Source organism: Prenolepis imparis, unplaced genomic scaffold, assembly GCF_030444845.1.
Source record: "Prenolepis imparis isolate NDT839.2.m4 unplaced genomic scaffold, iyPreImpa1.0 SCAF_15, whole genome shotgun sequence".
NCBI lineage: Eukaryota > Metazoa > Arthropoda > Insecta > Hymenoptera > Formicidae > Prenolepis > Prenolepis imparis.
In genome coordinates this window covers 4,069,374-4,092,811 of record NW_028141173.1, presented here as the reverse complement: position 1 = coordinate 4,092,811, position 23,438 = coordinate 4,069,374, and the positions used below count along the sequence as shown (strand labels likewise).

At 31.5% G+C, this 23,438-nt stretch overlaps 2 protein-coding genes across 14 annotated transcripts in view; one reads left to right on the top strand and one right to left on the bottom strand.

Moving 5' to 3' along the window:
• LOC145945944 (uncharacterized) overlaps positions 1-23,438 on the bottom strand; it is a 415,644-nt gene that overhangs the window by 93,735 nt on the left and 298,471 nt on the right. The window contains exons 1-5 of one of the 3 annotated variants that reach the window (XM_083055252.1): positions 16,324-16,611; positions 15,544-15,622; positions 14,374-14,676; positions 13,408-13,449; positions 5,327-5,370 (exon numbers count right to left, since the gene is read on the bottom strand). Coding sequence is in view for 1 of the 3 variants with exons in the window: in XM_083055254.1 (XP_082911380.1) it covers positions 15,547-15,622 (76 nt within the window). In the remaining 2 variants the exon portion in view is untranslated. Of the gene's footprint in view, positions 1-5,326; positions 5,371-13,407; positions 13,450-14,373; positions 14,677-15,543; positions 15,623-15,808; positions 15,941-16,323; positions 16,612-23,438 lie in introns of those variants that run through there. The other 2 variants (XM_083055253.1, XM_083055254.1) reach the window with 2 other exon arrangements.
• Positions 1-23,438, top strand: part of LOC145945928 (neural-cadherin) — a 197,915-nt gene that overhangs the window by 72,421 nt on the left and 102,056 nt on the right. For all 11 annotated transcript variants that reach the window (XM_083055209.1, XM_083055207.1, XM_083055212.1 and 8 more), the window contains 3 exons: positions 3,128-3,317; positions 3,641-3,823; positions 5,681-5,870. In XM_083055209.1, coding sequence (XP_082911335.1) covers positions 3,128-3,317; positions 3,641-3,823; positions 5,681-5,870 — 563 coding nt within the window. The remainder of the gene's footprint in view (positions 1-3,127; positions 3,318-3,640; positions 3,824-5,680; positions 5,871-23,438) is intronic.

Sequence of the window (23,438 nt, the reverse complement as noted above, 5' to 3'; positions counted from 1 at the left end):
AAAGTTAGAAACTTCATGTTATAGAATCATGACTTATAGAAATAATTTTAATAATTCATCAAATTTGAAAATATATAACGAAATATTTAATGACGTAAATATTTATACGTTGTGTACTAATTAACTCTGTTAATTAATGATTTTATATATAATAATCCGTTGGGAACTTTGTTTAACAAATATCAAAAAATATACAGTGTACATACATACATGTGTTTGTGTATGTAATATTCAAAACAATAATATTTGTGTAAAATGGTAAATTATTTAAGTAAGAATTTTAATTTATATGTATTTTTTAATACAGATCAATTATACATATTAATTTATTAACTGACAATGAGCTATTTTTTTTAATATGTCAATTTTAATTGATTTTGCATCATGATTAATGTTAATATTTCCAATTTTATCCAACAGTTTCTTCTCTGCAATGCTTTATAATATCTTTCGTATCTCATTACTAGAATATTTTCCAGTTATCGCAAATTGGATTAATAAATTTTAGGAAAGAAATGTAAAATACGTTTTCCAGATAATAACGCTAATTTCTTATTCCATCGGGCCATTCTGCAAATATCTTTCTTATGTCTTTTTCCAACAAATATATTGGTTTTAACATTTTAAACTCACTGGTAATGGAATTGCCGTGGCAATTTAAATCGCCAAGAAGAATTTTGCGAATTTTACGAGTGAACTACTCGCATTATCGACTTACACATTTAACTGATAGCCCATTTCCTTTGACATTATCATAATAAACAATCATGCTTGGAAATATATTCAGTTTTACATTCTTGCATATCTTTAAAATAAATTCTAATAATCAGATTCGTCAGTCAGGTAAACTTGGAATAAAATTATTATATCGAAACATGCAAACTATATTAGCAGACAATAAAGACGTTAACAAATAACAGTCTGATCGACTAATAATTCAACCGCGAAGCTCCTCGAGCAGGACTCGCGCATTCTAACACGGCACATACAATTGAAACGTAACACCTTTGCTATTGAATTAACAGAGTTGGGGATAGTAATTAGCTCGCGCGAGCAAGCGGGACGAATGTGTAGCTAGAGAGCAACAAATATATATACGTACATGTCTTTTCACTGCGTTAACTTTAGGATTATGGCCGCTCTTCGGCAAGAGCTATCGCTGTGTGAATGTGTTATATGCAATACGCGCGTATATACATATATTATTATTATTATACACGTATACGATTTTATATGTACACGCGCAAATGTGTGTGTGTTAATTAAGCGCACCAAATAGAGAAACGGAAGGGAAAAAGAAGGAACGCGGGCGACGACGGGAAGCGAAAAAAAAAGAAAAAAACGTGTGACGCGTTTTAGGTAGAAATCATTCCACTGATCGCTGTCACATGTCAATCGATATAATTTCAATACGTTTAATCCATGTACAATTTTCGATTTGCGTAGCAAACTGTAGGTCGATGTGTTCATTATATGTTGAAATTATAGTTTTTGCGCGCGTCTGTATAAAGGAAAAAACAATGTTATGGAAAAATGAGTCGACCCATATATTGTGAGCAGTATAGTTTTTCCGTAAATTAAGTTTGAGATGAAGTTTTTTTCATGTTGCTGGTTCATGCGCGACTGTGTACATAAATCTTTTTCTTTTCTTCTTTTTTTTTTATTTCACGGATTAACTCACTTTTCCATAATGCATTCTGCTCGGAGATCCGTGAAATTATATCGGTTTCGAGCAAGGATAACCATGCGGATGATGAGCGTTTAATGTGTAGAGATCAGTGAGATTTTGTTGTAAACTCTCTACTCTACGAGAGAAATCGTTTTACCTTATTATTAGATGTGTTGACGCCCCAGCGAAGGAGTCTCTTTTTTCTATAATGACAATCGGGCGTTTAAAAAAACAGAAAAAAAACCCTATTTATACTTGTCTCTCTCTCTTTCTCTATCTATCTATTTATTAATCTCTCTTTCTCTTTAATCGTGTACGTATATGATGGCGCGTATGCGACACATGGCATGACAATATCTTTTCAAAATTTATTTTTCTTCTCGTTATATTGGCAGTAACAATATATAGTTTTATATATATATACATATACATATATACAGAATGCTCTGAAACATCCGCCGTTCCTTTTGTCTACGAATTCTTAGATTAACTAACACAATATTTATCTTTCCTCGACAAGTATTTGATTAAATGGTATTGAATAGAATTTTAATTTTTGTATAATTGTTTTTCTCATCAAATGACTTTGAATGATTATTGAACGATTGAATCAATGTTAAAATAAATTTGAAATTAACGCGACTCAAAAGCTAGGAACAAGACATTAAAATTATTGTTCGAATATATTCTGGAAAGTGTATTTATTATTTATATTAATTTATTATAGAGTATATATGTATATTTGTGAATAATACTTATCAATTTATTATTTAAAGCTTGAATATAAAATTATTCGATGCATTTGCCTTTCTAAATATATTAAAGATACGTCATTAATTAATGTCTTCTGATAAAAAATTAAGCAATATATTTTTCCAAATAATACTGTTCTATTTACCAATGCAAACTTGCATCCGCGTATCTCAGTATTTTTCATTAAATGTAATTATATATTCCCTAGCATGATAAAAATAACAAGTACAATTTTTATATAGAAATAAAACTTCAAATTTTCCTATTTAACATTAAAGATATGTGCGATCCGAATACAGATATGATGGTATTGGCGAAAGGGGATCACGTTTTAGCCACGGGGCATTCCTGTATATTCTGTATCTTGAAACTGGAACAACCAATATCGTTTCGCGAAAAGGGCAGGTCAAACGTTGTTACATAACCGAGTATGTAACAATCGTCCTTCGATTCCCGAGTCACGTAAAGGATATCAGTTGTTCCATCTTCAAAATATCGATGATATGTATATATCAGCTCCTTTTGTTTCTCTCTCTCTCTTTCTTTTCTCTCTCTCTCTCTCTCTCTCTTTCTTTTCTACCTTAGAAATTTCCGTTCTCGTTTCTGTTTTTCCGTTTTCCGTTTCCGTTTCGTTAAGCCGTTCACGGCGCTCCCGGGCAGCCGATAGCGCGCCTTTGTAATACGTGCCTTTGTGTGTGTCGACAGCTCTGGAATCGACAATAATCCGACGGTCTTTTACCACTTAATGCCCGGTTCCACGGCTCAGACGAACAAGCTTCATACGTTTTACCTTCAGCAACGCCCCGACCAATCGGTGACTTGGGCCGACATTAAGGTTAACCACCCCCTGGACTATGAGAGCATAAAGGAGTACAATCTCACCATACGAGTGGAGGTACGGCTCGTTTCTTGTATTTCCGTCGCATCTGAGAAGATCCTCGCGCAATTGAATATTTCATAGAAAAAAAAAAAAAAAAAAAAAAAAAATCTATATCTAATTTTGCGGCGCCGCTGAATAATCTCCTAATCTTTGTTACGTTTACGTTGCAATCTGACTATTGATAATAGTAATAATTTTCCGAAGTATAGCATAATTATATTTTCCAATTGTACTTCCAATTCTACTTCCTATGCATTTAATCAATGAAAATAAAGGGTGTCGATCGTCGAGAAATATGTCTGAGATTTTGTAATCGCGAATCAATTTTATTCCTTCAGAATAATGGAGCTCAACAGCTCGCTTCCGAAGCGACCGTGTACATCATGCTGGAGGATGTCAACGATGAGATACCGCTGTTTACCGAACGAGAACAGGAAACCGTACTCGAGGGTGAACCGGTGGGCAGCAAAGTCACCCAGGTGAACGCGATCGACAAGGACGGGACATTCCCCAATAATCAGGTAAATCGATATCAAGCATTATTGCACATAGTGAAACAGATCGACGTACTCTGGCGACACACATAGCGATAATAATCAATTAATTGCGATACTTGGCCAATTATTTAACAAGACAACGTGTGAACACGCGATATGAACTTTACCTTATTGATTCTACATCCTTCCTTTTCATGTCTTTCAACTGTGAGAATATAGAGCAAAAAAATAATATTTTCCAATATACATGGCTCGCCTTAACTAAATATTTGAAATTTAAACACACTTCGTAGTAATATGTATCGAATCATATAAAGCAAATTTATATGAAGCGAATCATATATAAATTTCAGTTGCATTAATAAATAAACATCATCCTGATATATGTATCGATCTTTGTTGATTTTTAAAATGAAAGAGAATATTAAATAAAATATTTTGATATTCTCTTGATAAAATTAATTCTCTCATCAGTAGGATATTTTTAATTTAAAATATTGCAATGTAATTAGAAATTTGTCAATTTTAAAGACAATTAATTCTAGAAATAATTTTAAAAAATAAGGAAGAATATAAGTATGTATAAAATACTTCGATGTTCTTTTGATAAAATTAATTTTATATCAGTGTGGTATTTTTAATTTGAAATATCAGTATTACAATAGAATGCAATTAAATTTATCAAAGAAAGAGCAAGATATATTTTATAGGCTTACGTCGTATTTATCGTGCGTTCGTAAAATAATATTATTGAGAAAATTAGCTCTCAATCATAATGAAAGATATAGCCAGAAAAGGCGCATCGACACAGGTCTTTCCATTTCTTTATCGCGCAGATCCGATTTCGAGTGAATCAATTGCAGGGGGATTGCATCGAGAGTGCACAAAAGAACAAAAGAACACACTCGTATCGCGCTAGACTCGGGGCACTTGAGCGGGACTTAAGGGAGCTCAGTCGTCGAAGTCCTGATTGAGGGTGAGAGGCGGAAGAACGGCCGGGAATTGGGGAATACGGGGGTGCTTTAGACTGTAACTTAGATCGTCGCGTCGAAACTTTAATGATTTCATGCACAGCAAAACCGGTAGGTATTCTCGCTGTGTTGAGCGAGGAACGTTATAAACTCCGTAACGGAGTAACGCAATTCCCACGATCGTGTTTGAGTGGCGTTGAATTTATCACGTACGAGAGCATTATTATGGATATACGCGTTAACGACAGGTATATATTACCGTGCCGATGTTTAATCGCACGATTATCTCATTCGTTTTGCGTCTGATATCCGGGTACTTGCGAGAATGCACCGATACTTGCGAGAATCGATTTAACATGCCTTTTTTAGAAAGGGATGTTATAATATTTTTAATTTAATTAATATTTTTGACAATTATCAGCTGATTTTTGTCAAAAAATATTAATCGCGGATAAGATATTATAACATATTTAAAATATATTAGTATTTTAATATTTTTATTATACGCCCCATTACCGCTATAAAAATGTTATAAAATAAACAATTTCTCACTCACCGATACGTGCAACAGCTGAGTTGTAGTACACAGCACACATTGATCTGAAAACAAAATATTCAAATTATATAGATACATATGTGTGTGTCGAATATAATATTAGACTACAATTTCATAAATCTTTGTGCTATGTTTTACGAAAATTTTAAATAAATAGAAAGAAATCTTGTTATAATTTACGCTGCCGCGCTAGATTTAACCGAGATTATTCGGTTAAGTTAGTATAAACAAATGTAATTTTTATGTTCCTCGGGAGATGTACGGCGAGATTCCGAATAATCCCTCGTTAGTTATTTTTGTACGCGGAAATACCGTAGGTGAAGTCGATAAACTTTACACGTGTTGTTTATCTAGGTCACATATTACGTGGTGGAGAGCGATAGGAACGAGGGCAAGGATTACTTCGAGGTCAACAGGGAGACCGGCGAGATCTTCACAAAAGTAATGTTCGATCGTGAAAAGCAGGGTGCTTACGCCCTCGAGGTGGAGGCCAGAGATGGAGCTCCTTCAGCGAGACCCAACAGCGACGGCCATCCTAATTCAGGTAGGTGATACAGAAAATTTTATTTAAAAGCTGTCCACCGCACCATATAAAATGTGCACCGGTCTGCCTGTGTATGTGTATAGGAATATACACTATAAATTCCGATAAATAATAGACCGCAGCAGCAATATATTTATATTCAGGTTCATGGGCGATTTTCTCTGAGAGTATGTCAACCGTAAAAAAATTATCGTATAACATGGTATTGCAGCGGAAAAAAACTCACACCTTTCTAGCTTGATGTTATAAATCCGTATTCAAAGATATGACTTATAGTAGTATAGCTGACATCGTACGCGAAATTTTTTTCACGTTAAAAAATCTTATATCCGAAATCATGCAAATTCATCACAGTCATATTTTACGTGTGTCATCGTTTTCAAAACATTTATTTAGAAAAAAAATTTGCAATTTTTGAAATGCAAGAAAAGATTAATCGTCAGCTGAAAAAGATTAATTACCGAAGAGAGATTGAAAGTAACGTGTTTGTTGTTTTTGAAATCGTGACTGAAATGACCGAGATATGAAAGGGGCAAACACACACATTCTGCTTCCGCGCGTTTTATAAATTCGAGTAAATAATGGGTTGTAAAAGAATAATATTTATATTCATGCGGAGTGCGTGCGGACCATACGAAATTACAGTATAAAATAGAAAAGAGGTAGAACGTTCAGCTTATCGCTCGCCTGCAGCAAGAAAAGTTATGTAACCTAGAATTTTTATAAATTAACGGATTCAGCCGCGAAAAAGTTTGAAAAATATAATGTATTAATTGCATTAATTGCAATAATTGCATTATGTATTTTCTATCTTTAGGTGCCGAGAAAATTACGTTCGCGAAGATATACCTATGATCTGAAAGCTTATGCGCGAGATTAGACGTTTCTTATGAAGCTCCTTGCGAGAATTTTTACATCCAATGCCACGACGATGTAACTCTCTTATTTTACAGCCTTTGGCTCAAGTTCTCCTAAAGTCCTAAATTATCGAGAGACGAGCTATTCGGGTACCTTCCTCTTTTGTCTCTTTTGAAAGCTTCGCTTATCAGGAAGCGGCTTTATAATATCCACCATCATGAATATCTTCCTTAAGCCCGCGGCTATATTTTCAGTAAAAGCCATATAGAAATTGTTTCAATGTTTAATCGATGTTTAGAATTCTCTTTCGAGAAAGAGAGAGAGCGAGAAAGAGATAAAGATTAATATGTGATGTAAATATATAAATATATAATCAAGTAATAAAAATTTAATAAAATGTTTCTATGTGAAGCTAGTAAATATAAAATATATTTTATAATTATTAATTTACCATTATTTAAAGTTTAGCTATCTTTGCTTCGAGAAATTATTTAATAAAATAATAAAATTGCATTTTGTTGTAAAGTACGGATTTACTAGCTTCATAGAAACATTTTATTAAATTTTTATTACTTGATTATATATTTATATAATACATGCATTCATAAGTGGTTGCTTTTTTTAATAAATAAGCAAGCAAATATTTAACAAAACCTAAGAAATTTTCATAAAAACCGTTTTGAAATTTAGAAACGTGATACTTTACTGTTTTACTTGCAAATTAATGTAAATGTGCATCGTTAAAATGTTATTTCAACAGGAATTTAATTCGTTTATCAGTTTCAAATTTTAATAGTGCTTACTCTCAAAATAAATTTATACATACCTAAAAAAAATATATAAAAAAAAAAATAATAGTACTAAACTCGTAAAGAGTCGAGTTGATCTGTTTAAACGTATAAAATACACGTACCGATGAAATTATAACCGTTTGATCAGCGATTTACATCTTGCTCCGCACATCGCGGAGATTACACAAGCGTACAAAAAAAAAAAAGGGAATCGTGCTTTGGAACTCGAGTTACTTTTCGCGCGTTGAAAGCATATTTCCATTTGCCTCTCGCATCGCTTTTTAAGATTTTCATGAGCATCTGTCGGAAAAGTTGTGAACTTTATTGGCTTTTCCTCCCTGCGGAAGGTCGAAAAAGTACGGAAGTACGTAAGTCGCGATCTCTGTGTAAGCCTCGATCCTATTTCTAATAAATTCATGATTGATTCGATGCGGTGCGCCAACAGCATCGATTCCTTTTACAATTTTGCGACCGCAAATCGAGTGATTTTGCAGTCAGACGAAGCAAATTGTACTTCTCGACTGAAACTCACTATTAGAATTTAATTTAAGATTATTGAAATGTTCTCATGTTAAATTTGAAAAATAATACTTAAAATCTAGAAAAGTATATAAAACTGTATTTCTCAATAGCGTTTCTTTTTTTAATGACAGAAACAGATAAATATATGAGTTTGGGGAAATATTTTTTATTTCTTTTACTTCCTTATTTTTTTTATTCCCTTTTACTTCCTATTAAAAATAACGTTTAAATTAAATAATCTTCTATCTTTTTTCAAAACCAACTATTGTATTTTTATATTTAAAGAAAGAATTGTTTTATAATTTTTTACCCATATTCAAATATAAATTCGCAACTATCGTATAATTTAACAGAATATCGATGCAGCTTATAAATATGAATATTAGAAGTATAATATTATTTCTTATATTACAATATATGTATTATTTTCTCTTCCATCGAATATACCATATTGTATATTACAAGTTACAAGACATCGCATCGAGACAAACAACTCCATTGTAGAAAAATTATATGTTTATCCGTTTCTGTTAAAAAAAAACGCTATTGATACAATTTTACATTCTTTTTGAGTTTTTGAATATTATTAAATATTCCAATTTAATGCGAGAACATATTTTAATAATCTCAAATTAAATTCTAATATTGTATATTACACGACATCACATTGAGAGAAAATTTTTCTGCAACTCCGAAAATCCGACTACATCGTCACAGAGTTGTAGCTTGTACTTTTCTCGTACTGGTCCGACTTCCATTTCGACTATCCACTTCGAGAGAAAAGTGTTGACTTCGCGGTTGTCGTTTAGATGTGTCGAAAATCGTAAACATTGCATGTAAGCCTTTCCTACCCAATGGTAACACATGCTACGTGCAATGTATTTTGCACAGAGTAAATATGAAGCAATCGATGATAACATGGAAACTCGAAAGTACTCGTATGTTTCTACGAATGACGTAACAGAAACATGTTATGTAGAACAATTTTATATACAGTTTCTATGAGGAGTTTCTCTTGTTTTTCACCGATTCTTCTCCAACACGGACAAAAGTATTGAAAGTCACAAATTTTATAATAAAAAGAAAAAAAGAACGTTTAAGAAATTCAGATTCGAGGAATCGTTAACAATTAACAGATCTATTTGCGTCCCCTCGTTAAAACTTATGCCAACTCTGTAATATTCAAAATTGCAGTTGAAGATTAACGCGAGATACAAGAATCGCATTAACGTCGATTAAAGTATAGCAAAGTGCATCCATATTGCCTCGTATAAACGAAAGAATTTAATGGGAAGCGTTAAATCGCAATTATGCAAAACTGTATTACGCCGTCGGATGTTAAAGGGAAAACGGAATGTACAGCCGTGAATTTCCAAGCACAACTCCTGGTGCAAGTAGTTCGACTTTAAGCTAACGGATTATATTAGTCTACCCTCTCTCTCTCCCTTTGCGCGCGGAATAAAAAGCTGCACGAGGAACATGAAACATTAACATGGAAAAGATAGGGAAAATGCATTTCGTGCACGTAGAGCGCTCGAGAATTGAGCGCTAATTTGAGTGATTTTAATATTTATATATGTATATGAGAATTAAATCGCTAATACGATTTTCACAAGCATCAATATATTCTCAAACGTTATGAATTTTCGATTTAAATTTCGGTATATATTACAAAGATTACGAAAATAATCGCGCGTCAATATCTTCGACTCGATATTTATTTTACAGAATAGTTTTTTCAACGCGATTTTTATTTCCGCAAGATTTAATATTTCGAGTTATAATTTATATTTATCCAAAGTTACGTGTACACAAACTGTTTAATTTTAATTAATATAACCAAATATTGTTGAAACTGTGGATGTAACAAGAAAATAATTCATACAAAAGTTAGAAAGTTTCGAGAGGAAAAAAGTTGATAATCAACTATATGTTTTCTTTACATTCTAGGGGAACGCTTTCCTCTCACACATACGCACACATACATACACACAGTTCGGCAGTCTACGATCTCTTGATTCTTCGCGGACATAGGCGGGCATTATGCGAGAAACGCATGAAACTCCAAGTTGAAATCAGTGACGTTTCAAGATGGAGAGTCTACATCTAGGGGTTGATAGGCAAAATTCAATTGTCGTTCGCCGGTCCATTAAGTCCCTTGCAAATCTCATTTCGCGCGAGGTCGCGGAAAGGAATACGGCGCAATAGCTTGCAATCAGTCTCTTATCGAACGAATATTTTTTTATGCATTTATGTGTAAGCGTGATCAAATAGACTTAATAAACAGTAGCGCACCAAAAAATAAACATTATTGATTTATTAGATGTTTATTTTTTGAAGTAATTGTTTATATTTCTTTTAAATTAAAAAAAAATTTATATTTCTCTTTAATTAAATTTCAAATATTTTTCGATAATATAATAATATATAATACTGCAAATTTTCATATACATATATATATATAAAATTTATATATTCTATTTAATATTTACAGTATACATAATAAATATACGGAATATATAATGTTAAAAAAATAATGTAAAAAATAAAAAGTGCATAAGAAAGTACTTTAACATAGTCTATATATCTACAATTTGAATATTTTATTTTAATCAAATAACTCTGCACTGAGAAAAAAGTTGTTAATTTGACTAAATATGTTTAGTTTGTTATCATTTCTTTAGTTGAAATATTTAAGTTGTACCACTGGCGGATCCTGGGGGGAGGGGGGTTAAACCCCACCCCCTTGCAAATTAAAAGAAACAGTTTTGCTGAATTTGTTTAAAAAATATAAATAAAGAAAAACAAACATTATATTATATAGATATAATATATATTATATAGATACAAAGAATTTCGCCTAATTATTTTCGTACAACAAAATTATCTCATCATTTCATCCTATGTCTGACTTAATCTATACTTAATTCCTTGAATGCGTAATGAGTATAATATACAGTGTATCTTATACATACATCACATACATATTGTATATATTATATAGATATAAAGAATTTCGCCTAATTATTTTCGTGCAACGAAATTATCATCATTTCGTCCTATGTCTGACTTAATCTAAACTTAACTCCTTGAATGCGTAATGAGTATAATTTACAGTGTATCTTATACACACATATTGTATATATTATATAGATATAAAGAATTTCGCCTAATTATTTTTGTGCAACGAAATTATCATTTCGTTTTATGTCTGACTTAATTTAAACTTAACTCCTTGAATGCGTAATGAGTATAATTTACAGTGTATCTTATACTTTTATATATATATATATATATTTTATATATATATTTTTGTATATATATAAAAGTATAAGATACACTGTAAATTATACTCATTACGCATTCAAGGAATGAAGTATAGATTAAGTCAGACATACGACAAAATAATGAGATAATTTCGTTGCATGAAAATAATTAGGCGAAATTATTTATATCTATATAAAATATACATACATATATATATATATATATAAAAGTATAAGATACACTGGAAATTATACTCATTACGCATTCAAGGAGTTAAGTTTAGATTAAGTCAGACATAGGACGAAATGATGATAATTTCGTTGCACGAAAATAATTAGGCGAAATTTTTTATATCTATATAATATATACAATATGTATGTATAAGATACACTGGAAATTATACTCATTATGCATTCAAGGAGTTAAGTTTAGATTAAGTCAGACATAGGACGAAATGATGAGATAATTTCGTTGCACGAAAATAATTAGGCGAAATTCTTTATATCTATATAATATATACAATATGTATGTATAAGATACATTGAAAATTATATTCATTACGCATTCAAGGAGTTAAGTTTAGATTAAGTCAGACATAGGACGAAATGATAATAATTTCGTTGCATGAAAATAATTAGGCGAGAAATTCTTTATATCTATATAACATATATATATATATATATACACTGGCGGATCCTGGTAACCCCACCCCCCTTGCAAATTAAAAGAAACAGTTTTGCTGTATTTGTTTAAAAAATATAAATAAAGAAAAACAAACATTAAAAGAGCTATCGACGTCGTTGATTCTGGAATAAAAGCTAATCATAAAACCAAAAATATTAAATAAAATAATTTTGCAACCCCCCCCCCCCATTATCGACGTCAGGATCCGCTAGTGAGTTGTACTATGACATATTTGACTAACTACTTAAATTTCAATTTAAAAAACGATCATAAAACGCATTTAGTATATTATTTGATTTTCAGAATCAAAATATCTTGTGTATATAATAAAAAAACATTGTCTTCAATTTTTATTATTTTGTAAGAAAAGGGGAAAGAGATTATTCTCTAATTTATTAATTGCAACTGTCTATTAGAGTTCTGACTTTATCTTCAATAGTTCTAGAGTTCAGTAATTATCAATAATTACCAGGATTAAAAAGATTTATAGTTCTACATGAGTTCTAAAAAGAATTTTATCTTTTAAAAGAAAAAAAAAAAAAAATTTTTTTTTTTAATTAAATACGCTAAAATAAAAAACCGAATACCTATATCTATAGATATTGAGGTGAGACGCCAGTCGATTTACAAGAGTTCTGCTTATTCTGGAGCTTCAAAAAGTTTTGATAATTAAAACAATTTTAAAAACTTTTTAAATACATTAGTTATTTCACTTGAAAAATGCCGAGGCATTTTTCGAGTCTAAAGGTGAAACGCTAGTCGATTTCCGAGAGTTCTGGTTTTCCTAAAGTAATAAGGAAAGGTACAAAATGTACATGCTTAGAATTGCTTTAGAAAAAATAGAACTCTCGAAAATCGACTGCCGTCTTACATTTAGACTCGAAAATATACCTACATTTTTCGGGCAAAATAATTTAAAAAATTTTTAAATTGTTTTAATTATCATAACTCTCTGGAAAGACAATGTACATGCCCAGAACTATATACGAGAACTGCTCTAAAATAAGCAGAACTCTGGAAAATCGACTGGCGTCTCATCTCAATATCTATATATCCGGTTGTTTTTATTTTAGTTTACTTAATTTTTTTTTGCTTTTAGAAGGCAGAAATCTTTTTAGGATTCATGTAGAACTATAAATGTTTTTAATCCTGATAATTACTGATAAGGAAAATGCCGCAGGACAAAATGAGACGCTGCGTGAAGTTAAAGACATTTTCACTGTTTTAAGCCAGAACTATTTGTACATTTCCCTACTAGAAAAAGAACTCTAGAACTATTGAAAAAAGCCAGAAATAAAGCCAAAACAGCTCTTAATTATTATTTCAAAATAAAACGCCAGCTTCATACACTCCCATTACCGTTATAGAAATGTTATAAAATAAAGTGTTAATAAAATTAATACTTTCTCACTCACCGATACGTGCAATAGCAGAGTTGTAGTACACAGCACATTGATCTGAAAACAAAATATTCAAATTATATATATATATATATATATATATATACATATACATGTTTATATATATAGGGAAATGTCGAGGGGTGTCTCATTCATCAAAAATTTGTACATGTATTGCGAATTACCGAGAATTATTGAGAATTCTAAGTAATTCCATGTAATGCGCCGTATAATTCTAAAGTAATGTGACGGAATGCGTGTAATTATGTTAATTCTTTTTTTAAATAAAATACAATATTTAAATATAGTACTGTTTAATTTAGTAAGAAAAATGTAATTAGAATAATTATAAAAAGAAATGTTAAGAAAAATAAATTTGAGATATTGTAAATCATATAGTACCAATTATATATTATGGAAAAAATTTAAAATTGATATTTTTTAAAAATTAATATTGCAAATATTTAGTTGGAACGCCTAAATTAAAATATTATATTATAATAAAGATATAATAAAAAGTTATGTGTTCCCAATTTAAGTTTAAAAAAATATCTTGTTTTAAACGTGATTAAAAAATTCAGAAATTTTTAAAAATTGACTTTAAAAATTTTTTTTTTATGTAAACTTAAACACACAAAATACAAATAAAATTAGATTAGATTGAACAAATTAAATATCAAATATGAATGATTTCATAAATTATAATATTTAGTAAAATATATATTTAAAAAACGTCATAACATCATAACATCATTTTTACTTTTTAAGACGTTTTAATCTTGTCTGAATTATTATTGTTTTATGCTTGTAACTTGTAAATCAATGCAAAGTAAAGCGAAGTAATGCGTAATTCTAGAAAAAATGTACATGTATTGCGACAGTGAGACACCCCTCGGGAAATGTACAATAATTTCAAAGTAATTAATATGCGCAAATCTTTTTAAGTGAGTATGTTAAAAATTATATTTATTTTTTGCATACCTCACAGTTGTCCCGCTGTCGCCCGATGCCTCCCCGGGCCTCCTCCTCCTCTCTTGGTCCTTTATTGTAGCACTCACGACACTCGCGAAAACAAGAATAATTACGATCGCCCGACACTTTTGATTCGCTCGACACTCCCGACACGCGAAACTTTACACGACACTCCCGACGTGATGCGTGAGTCGCACGCATATTTCGCGTACATTGCACAATGAGAAAACTATAATCGAAAAGACGAAGCAACGATCTGTTCGGTACAGGTATTATTGCTGATAAGCTGCGCGCGAGTTTGACTGCGAGGACCTGTGATAACAAATAAAATACATACATATATTTAAATAATCTTATTATTTTGCATTAACATACATTATTGAAAATAAAGCCAGAACTCTTAACTATTCATGAATTTCCACGAAATCAAACGCCAGCTTCACACACACAAATATATCTTTTTAAAAAATATTTAGAAATTTTATTTCTCTTTAAAATCTCTCGATTTTTGAATCTCTAAATCTCTCTTTATTTTTTGAAATAAATAATGCAGAAATTTTCTTAGAGTTAACGACAAATAAATGTAAACTGTTTCTGATAAATTTCGCGAATGTGACACTTAATCATGATGTTTGCTTATAAGCGTATATTAATTATACAATTCTATATATTATTATCGTAAACAGGTTGACCAAGAAATAAATAGAATTATATATAATACGACAATATTCATATGCATAACATTCATCAACGGAACATCAAACTAAATTGTGCTCTGCTAATCAAATAAAAGTTACTATAAATTGACATTTCTATTTAATTTTCACAATCAAAATATCTTTAATAAATATTTAATTAGAAAATTACATTTAAAATTCTCGATCTTTAAATATCCTTTTATCTTTCGAAATATGCGAAAATTATTTATTTTATTTATCACAGTTTTATTTATTCATCTATTCACGTTAGTCTCCTATTGAATTACTATTCTCTTAATATTATCAAACGTTCAAATTATAAATCAACATGGAATATCAGAGACCGACAATTCAATTCAAAGATTAATTTGCGACAACGCGATTGACGGCGATATAAAGCGCGTGCTAAAGCGCAATTGCAATCATCAAATAAACAGAACAGTTAACCATGCAAATATAATAACTGAATTTATTTACTCACGAGTTAATTCGTTTTCGCCGCCAATTTCTCGTCAGGTCGCTCCGTTGCTCGTTGGACATTCGCGTGGATACCAGGCAATCTGGAAAAAGCACAACTAATTACGATCGCTAATTAACGATTTTTTTCCCTCACATTTTGCACGTCATTCCCGCTCGCGCATATATTTTGCGATATATTTTACGTCGTGTAACTGAATAACTATGTAACACGATCGGAATTTATATACTGCAAGGTTAGGAATACCTAATTATATTATCGCATGTACCTTAATTACATGCAAGATCTATTCGGCGATTCCTGATTATGCGCTATCTGTTTCGGCTGAGCGAATAATAATGCGTTTCAATTGATAGGTCACACGACACACGTACGATTACAAAACATCGAGGAATACCGTTAATTACTAATTAATACTTCACGACGATCCCGTTACACTTTCGGCACTCCCGACATTCCCTTCCCGCGTTCGCGATACTTTTTTGCCGCCAAATTGACGACCACGTGACGCGTGACGTATTGTGAGAAACTTCTAGTGACGCGACGTCTACTTCACGTCCTTGCACGACGTGACGTCACGAGACTTAACCACGAATCCGAGACTATGGGCCGGTTTCACCATCTCCGATTAACTCAATCGACCGATTAAACTATATCTTTGTCTCTTTTCAGCTACGTTCTTAAAAAGAGACAAGGATATAGTTTAATCGACCGATTGAGTTAATCAGAGATGGTGAAACCGGCCCTATATATATCATACAAATAGTTAATTACTATGCGTACCTCGATTAATTAGAATAATTAGTCCGGGAAATTGTGCGAAGATGCAGGGGGACGGCAAGGCAACTTCACGTCGTTTCGCGCGATCCGACCGAGAATTCCATCACATTTCCATGACTTGGAAAATGTATTCGACGAGCACCGTTCGAAATTTCAGCGAGCGAATAATAAATCAATAATGATGTATCTGAGAGAGTAGAAGTCGAAATAACCGAGTCCGTAGTTGGAGACGATGATCACAAATGCCGAACGATGCTATTGATTGCTAATTAACACTTGAAATCCGCCACTTATTATCGATCAATCCTGATATCACGTACGATGTTTATTCACGACTGAATTAATAACGATACACGTTCTTTCTTTCGCCATAATAATAACCAACACGACACGTCGGCGACATGTAAATATACGACGCTACTCAAAACAATGACAGACGCCGATGTGAAAATAAAATATATTATTCTCGTATATATTCGAACATGTATAAAATATTAAAATATTGTCGTTAGTTGTGCTTTAACGTAATTAATATTTATATTAAGTATTTTCGAAAAAATTTCGTCACACGAGACACTCACTTGACGTTGATTATCCTGCAATTTCAGTACATACTTCATATAGAGTCTATGGCGAAAAAGTACTTATACCGCTAGTTACTAGTGACTAGCGACCAATCAAATTTTCCGCTTTTAATTACGTATGAAAATTAAAGATTAAAGTTTGATTATTGAATATATAGAAAAAAATATGAGCTCCTTTCGCGTTCTGATTAATCAAAGATCTTTATAATTCTAAAATCTTTATAATTTTAATTTTCAACGCGTCGTGTGATACGGACTTTAGGGAAAAGCGACGAAAGGCTCTGATTGGCTATCGCGACTCGCGACTCGGCACGCGTCGCTCGTCTATGTGTGCGTATAAACTTAGTATTAGTATTAGTTCAACATACGTCTCCCGGTGCATCGTCTTGACTCGCGCCCCGTGTTTACTTTGAGATTACATTGTGACTTATCGCGTGTCGGGTTCGCAATCGCGGCGAAAGAACGTGTCACTTGAGTCGCGAATGATTGTCACACAATAAAGTGTCGGGGGAGCCTTAATTAGTGTCGGACATACAAGCATTAACAAGTGATTGAGTAATGTTCTCGGCGTCGTTTCCAACTCTTTCGATACATTCGGATCGTTCTTCGTCATTTGTTTCGACCTCGACGATTGTCGAGTGGACTTCTTCTAATTAATCAAAGTGACAAATACGCGTGTGATTTAATTACGTCTTTTTCTTTTATTGCGAAATCGATCGGATACGTTGATGCGTCCTCATTTTTTTTATGTCGCGATTGGTATTAAAAATTGAGATAGAGGGCGAACCGCAGGGACCAATGAGGAGATCTCTCGGTCCCCTCGATCGATCAATCAAATCACTCCTTTCCGAGATACATAAATAATTTTCGCGGTTGGCATCACTTGGTGACGCCACGTGTAATCGTGTGAAATTGCGCTCTTTGCTTCGACGAGGTTCGTGCGGGTGAAGTCGTGCTGAACAATTTTGTGTGTCGACGTATTGTTTTCTGTATTATTTTCGCGACGATTATTTTCGCGTACGATTAGGAATTGTCGAGTGGACTTTATAATTAATAAAGTTTCGCGAAAGTTTCGCAGCGAAGTTGAGTCGGCGAGTCGAGCCGAGTTACGGCGTGACGTCACGGATCGCATAATGGCGGGACGAGTCGGAATTGCGTGTTTAAAGCGGTTTCTTCGTCGTAGCGATCATTGTTTCGCGTTACATGGTTATTGAATTACGGGTTACGGGAAACGCGTGTGATAGAAATGTGCCAAATTGAATGATGGACGATGATCGAAAAGACATTCATCATCGACGTGGGTTGTGTCGTCCCCTGCTGGTCCGGATTTTCTTTGTATCGAGGCGCATCGTTGGACATTATTTCGTCTCTGCCAACAGCGTATTAATTACGATGTCAAAAATAGACATCGTAGTTAATTAAGGTTCGTGGTACTATAATCAGCTTTTCCAGGTGTGTGATGATCAATTCATTTTACAATTAGATTTTAGATGCATCATTAGGTGCAAAGTGTTCCCAAATGCTGTTATACATATAAATTTATGTGTGTGAAACTGATCTGATTTCTTGGAGTTGTAAACTTACGTCATCGTACATGTTTTTGTATATCAAAATGTAGAAATAAAATATGTAAATTTATATGTATCACCTTAGGCAAAAGATGTCGTTAGAAATCAGCATTATTGTTTTATGTAATTAAAAAGCGAAACCATCATTCTACATCATTGTATACACCATTTTATGTATCAAAATATAAAAATAACAAAATACTTGCAGACAGTTAACTTAATCGCTTTATCATTTAATGAATCAGACTAAAACTCACTCATCATTATTCTACGTACATGTTTTCGTATACTAAAATGTAATAGAAATAAAATATGTTTTATATATGTATTACTTAATGTATCGACACTTTGCAAAAGATGTTATTAGAAGTCAGCATTATTGTTTCATCACATGTAATCAATAGAAGAAAAAAAGGTTTTCTTCTTCTATTGATTACATGTGATGAAACAATAATGCTGACTTCTAATAACATCTTTTGCAAAGTGTCGATACATTAAGTAATACATATATAAAACATATTTTATTTCTATTACATTTTAGTATACGAAAACATGTACGTAGAATAATGACGAGTGAGTTTTAGTCTGATTCATTAAATGATAAAGCGATTAAGTTAACTGTCTGCAAATATTTTGTTATTTTTATATTTTGATACATAAAATGGTGTATACAATGATGTAGAATGATGGTTTCGCTTTTTAATTACATAAAACAATAATGCTGATTTCTAACGACATCTTTTGCCTAAGGTGATACATATAAATTTACATATTTTATTTCTACATTTTGATATACAAAAACATGTACGATGACGTAAGTTTTCAACTCCAAGAAATCAGATGCTAGTTTCACACACCTGGAAAAGTTGCTACTAGTTTAAAATTTAGTATGTCCTATATTAATATTCTTATGGTTCATATTTTTTAATGTTTTATATTCTTTATATGGTTTATGTTCTTATTGTTCATATTATATATTTTTTGGTTTTATACTTTGATTTCATACTTTTGTACTTGAGTAGTACAAAACCAAAGTATTGAAATCAACACAATACGAACAAGCGAGTACATTTTCATAAATTCAACAATTTATTACGCAAACGAAAACTTCACATGGGGTTTTGCGTCATTGCGTATTTAAGTTCACGTTTGTGGATGCGCTAAGTAATTTCATTAAAACGGGCACATTTAACGCCAGCGTCGCATGATTCGATCGCATCCGTTTAATATCGGATTAACATCAACTATATACGGCGCATTCTAGGTAATATTTCATTCGGTAAACTATCTATTAAAGTCGCGAGTTTTGATGGTTCCTGAGTTTGACGTTAATTGACAATAATGCATCGTAACTGTTCGATAATATTGAATTATTATATCAATAGTTATCTGCCAATTTTCATCGAATGGCTCTGATAGCTAATGAATCATCCAAATAAATAAATAAATGTGTTTTTATTTTATCTTACTCGCATTGTTCTTTGCTTTAACATAAAATAATATTGCTTTTTTGTTTATAAATTTTTTACTCTGCATAATGTAAATTCATTCAGTGATTTCGCACTCATCGACTTCGACGAAAAACTGTCACGTCTCGGGAATTTCTGAAATCGAACGATGTTTCCAGAAATTTCAGCATATTATTTTACACATTTTCTTGATAATAATTGGTTCCCAAATCTTCGTAAAAATGATTAAATATGGTTTATATGGTTTATATGGTCTATATTTTAAAGACATTGCTGAAAATATGATTAATTATTAATCAAATATAATTATGTCTTAAGTGAGATATCGATTATATGTATTTTTATCTTGACAGTTAAGTCTAAAAATGAAATATGTTGTTAAAACATCATAAACTGGAAATAAAGATTCTATCTCCAAATCTTAAAGATTGATAGATAAAACGCGTTTCTATTTAATAATGAGTAACCGTTTATAATTAAAAAAATTATATTTACGTCTTAGTCAAAGTGATATTACATTATGATTAAGATTTTGTTAGAAATTTTTTATCGATAATATTATCGATAATTTTATCGATAATAAGTATCGAAAAGAAGTTGCAGCAAATTTCGACGAAAATCGTGTGTACTGTCTGCTCTGCGAATCTAATTGTAAAATGAATTGATCCAAAATTAGAAAAAGTAAATTTTAAGGCAAATATATTTTATTTTTTATCATACAGTAGTGAAAAAATAAAAATAATAATTTTTCTTTAAATGTTGAATAAAAAAATATTTTTTATCCCTTATCTTCTCATCACAGAATAATATAAAATTGTAAAAAAATAACTTATGCTATCATTGATAGATGTTAATCTGTATAAACATCAAGTTTCAAAAAGTTTCAAATATTCCTATTTTATCCAATAACAATTTGTTTTCTCTGTGTGTACATTAGAGAAAACAGATTGTTATTTGATAAAAAGGAATGTATGAAACTTTTCGAAACTTAATGTTTATACAGATTAACGTCTATCAATGATAACATTTTTTTACAATTTTATATTATTCTGTGATGAGAAGATAAGGGATAAAAAATATATTTTTATTCAACATTTAAAGAAAAATTATTTTTTTTTATTTTTTCACTACTGTATGATAAAAAATAAAATATATGTGCCTTAAAATTTACCTTTTCTAATTTTGGATCAATTCATTTTACAATTAGATTTTAGATGCATCATTAGATGTAAAGTGTTCCCAAATGATTTTTTTATCATAACTTTTTTTGTTATTTTTTTTAAATAATATTTTAGCACAATGTTAGCACAACTTAGCACAATTCAGCACAATCGCAAAAATTGAAAAAAACGAAAAGTGGGGGGCTGACTTAAATTTTTTTTGTTTTTTTTTAATTTTTTCGTATTTTTCGTATTATGATTATAATATTCGAGCACAATATAGCACAAACCTAGCACAATTCAGCACAACTTCCGGTTTTCTTGGAACAACGAAATAAAGGGCACTTTACTCTTGAACGCGCTCAAATTTTATAATTCAAATTTCTAATAATCTAGTGGCGAGTGTAATATTAATTACCTAAGACCTCTCTTTGTCATGCACTTATTGCATGCATATAAGCCGTTCCACCACGACAAGGTGTGGAGGTCATTGGAACGGTTTTTTTTTGTTTTTTGTTTTTTAATTTTTTGTTTGTTTTGTTTTTAATTTTTTTTGTTTTTTGTTTAATTATTTAAAATATTTTTTTGTTTATGCTGTTTAAAATTGTAATTAAGAAATTTATTATCTAAATGTAAAATAAAATGTATTTTGAATATCTAAATGTAAAAGAAAAACATATTTTAATATCTGAATATAAAAAAAAACAATTTGATATCTAAAAGTTAAGTAAAACGTATAATATGAAACAAATAGTTTATTATTTTTCGTAGTTTACTATTCTTGTTTATTAATTTTCCTCTCTATAATTTTGAAAGTGTTATGCTCGTTTTTAACTTTTATAACTCTGCTTTTTAATGTATTTTTATACCTTGTCGTGGTGGAACGGCTTATATGCATGCAATAAGTGCATGACAAAGAAAGGTCTTAGGTAATTAATATTACACTCGCCACTAGATTATTAGAAATTTGAATTATAAAATTTGAGCGCGTTCAAGAGTAAAGTGCCCTTTATTTCGTTGTTCCAAGAAAATCGGAAGTTGTGCTGAATTGTGCTAGGTTTGTGCTATATTGTGCTCGAATATTATAATCATAATACGAAAAATACGAAAAAATTAAAAAAAAAAAAAAAAAAAAAATTTAAGTCAGCCCCCCACTTTTCGTTTTTTTCAATTTTTGCGATTGTGCTGAATTGTGCTAAGTTGTGCTAACATTGTGCTAAAATATTATTTTAAAAAAATAATAAAAAAAGTTATGATAAAAAAATCATTTTGGATAATATTGAATATAATTATCATAACAATGGCGCGATACTGTTATCGCTTTTGGGGGGCTTTCGCCGGTGGTTCGCCTGTGGTTGTGTCACAAGCGAAACTACCGATAGTTTATTGCCGGCTAGATTACTTCGCGTTAAGACGATCGCCCACCGATAACGGATTTGGATTATTTGGACAATCGTCGCGTCGAATATTCCAAGTGTGGTTTATTCTTATGGTTTATTCTTATCCTTCATATTCTTATGGATCATTTGTATGTTCTATTGCGGTTAAACTCGCGCTCTGGAAGGCTTCCAGGAGTTTTCGTCCGCTCGTCGTTGCTATACTGATCAGCTGTGCGAGGGGAAGGGAGAGGAGGCGAATGTACGATACGATTAAAATCCGCACCTGCAACGGATTACACTCGCTATTTTCCGTCGTCCGCGAGAACCGCAACGAGACGCGATGCATAGCTAATGAGCGATCGATAGAGGCCGCAATCCCTTCGGCTATACGATTACTTTATAAGGGCCGCTCGTCCATTAAAGCTATCTGCACGCATAATACTGATTACATATCGGTTACGTCTAGCGGTATGATTTGCGGTGACATTGATATCTTTGATGCAAACTTGTGGAAATGGGTTTTTTCTTTTTCTTTTTTTTACACCAATACACGCATAAAAGTTGCACGGTTATTTACATTGCGGTCAATTGAAGAATTATCGCGACTGAATTTTTCTACTGAAAATATCATTTTCGTTAAATTCTTGTCTTTCATAATTAAATTCTTTATCAATATTTATTATTAATAAATTATATTATTAATAAGTAATAAATTGTAAAAATATAAATGGTTATCTCGCTGAAGATAAAATGTCGCTTTAATTTATATAGTTAAAATGTTTTTTTATTTGTTATACAATTGCATTAAGATGCATAAGTACGATATCGAAAGTAAACGATTATAATTATACTATGTATATTAATCGTTACAATTAAGGCAAATGAGAATCTGAGTGACGCATCTGGTCATTATCTAATCTCTAATCTTCGACTGCTTGCGATATCTCGCGCGTGTCCG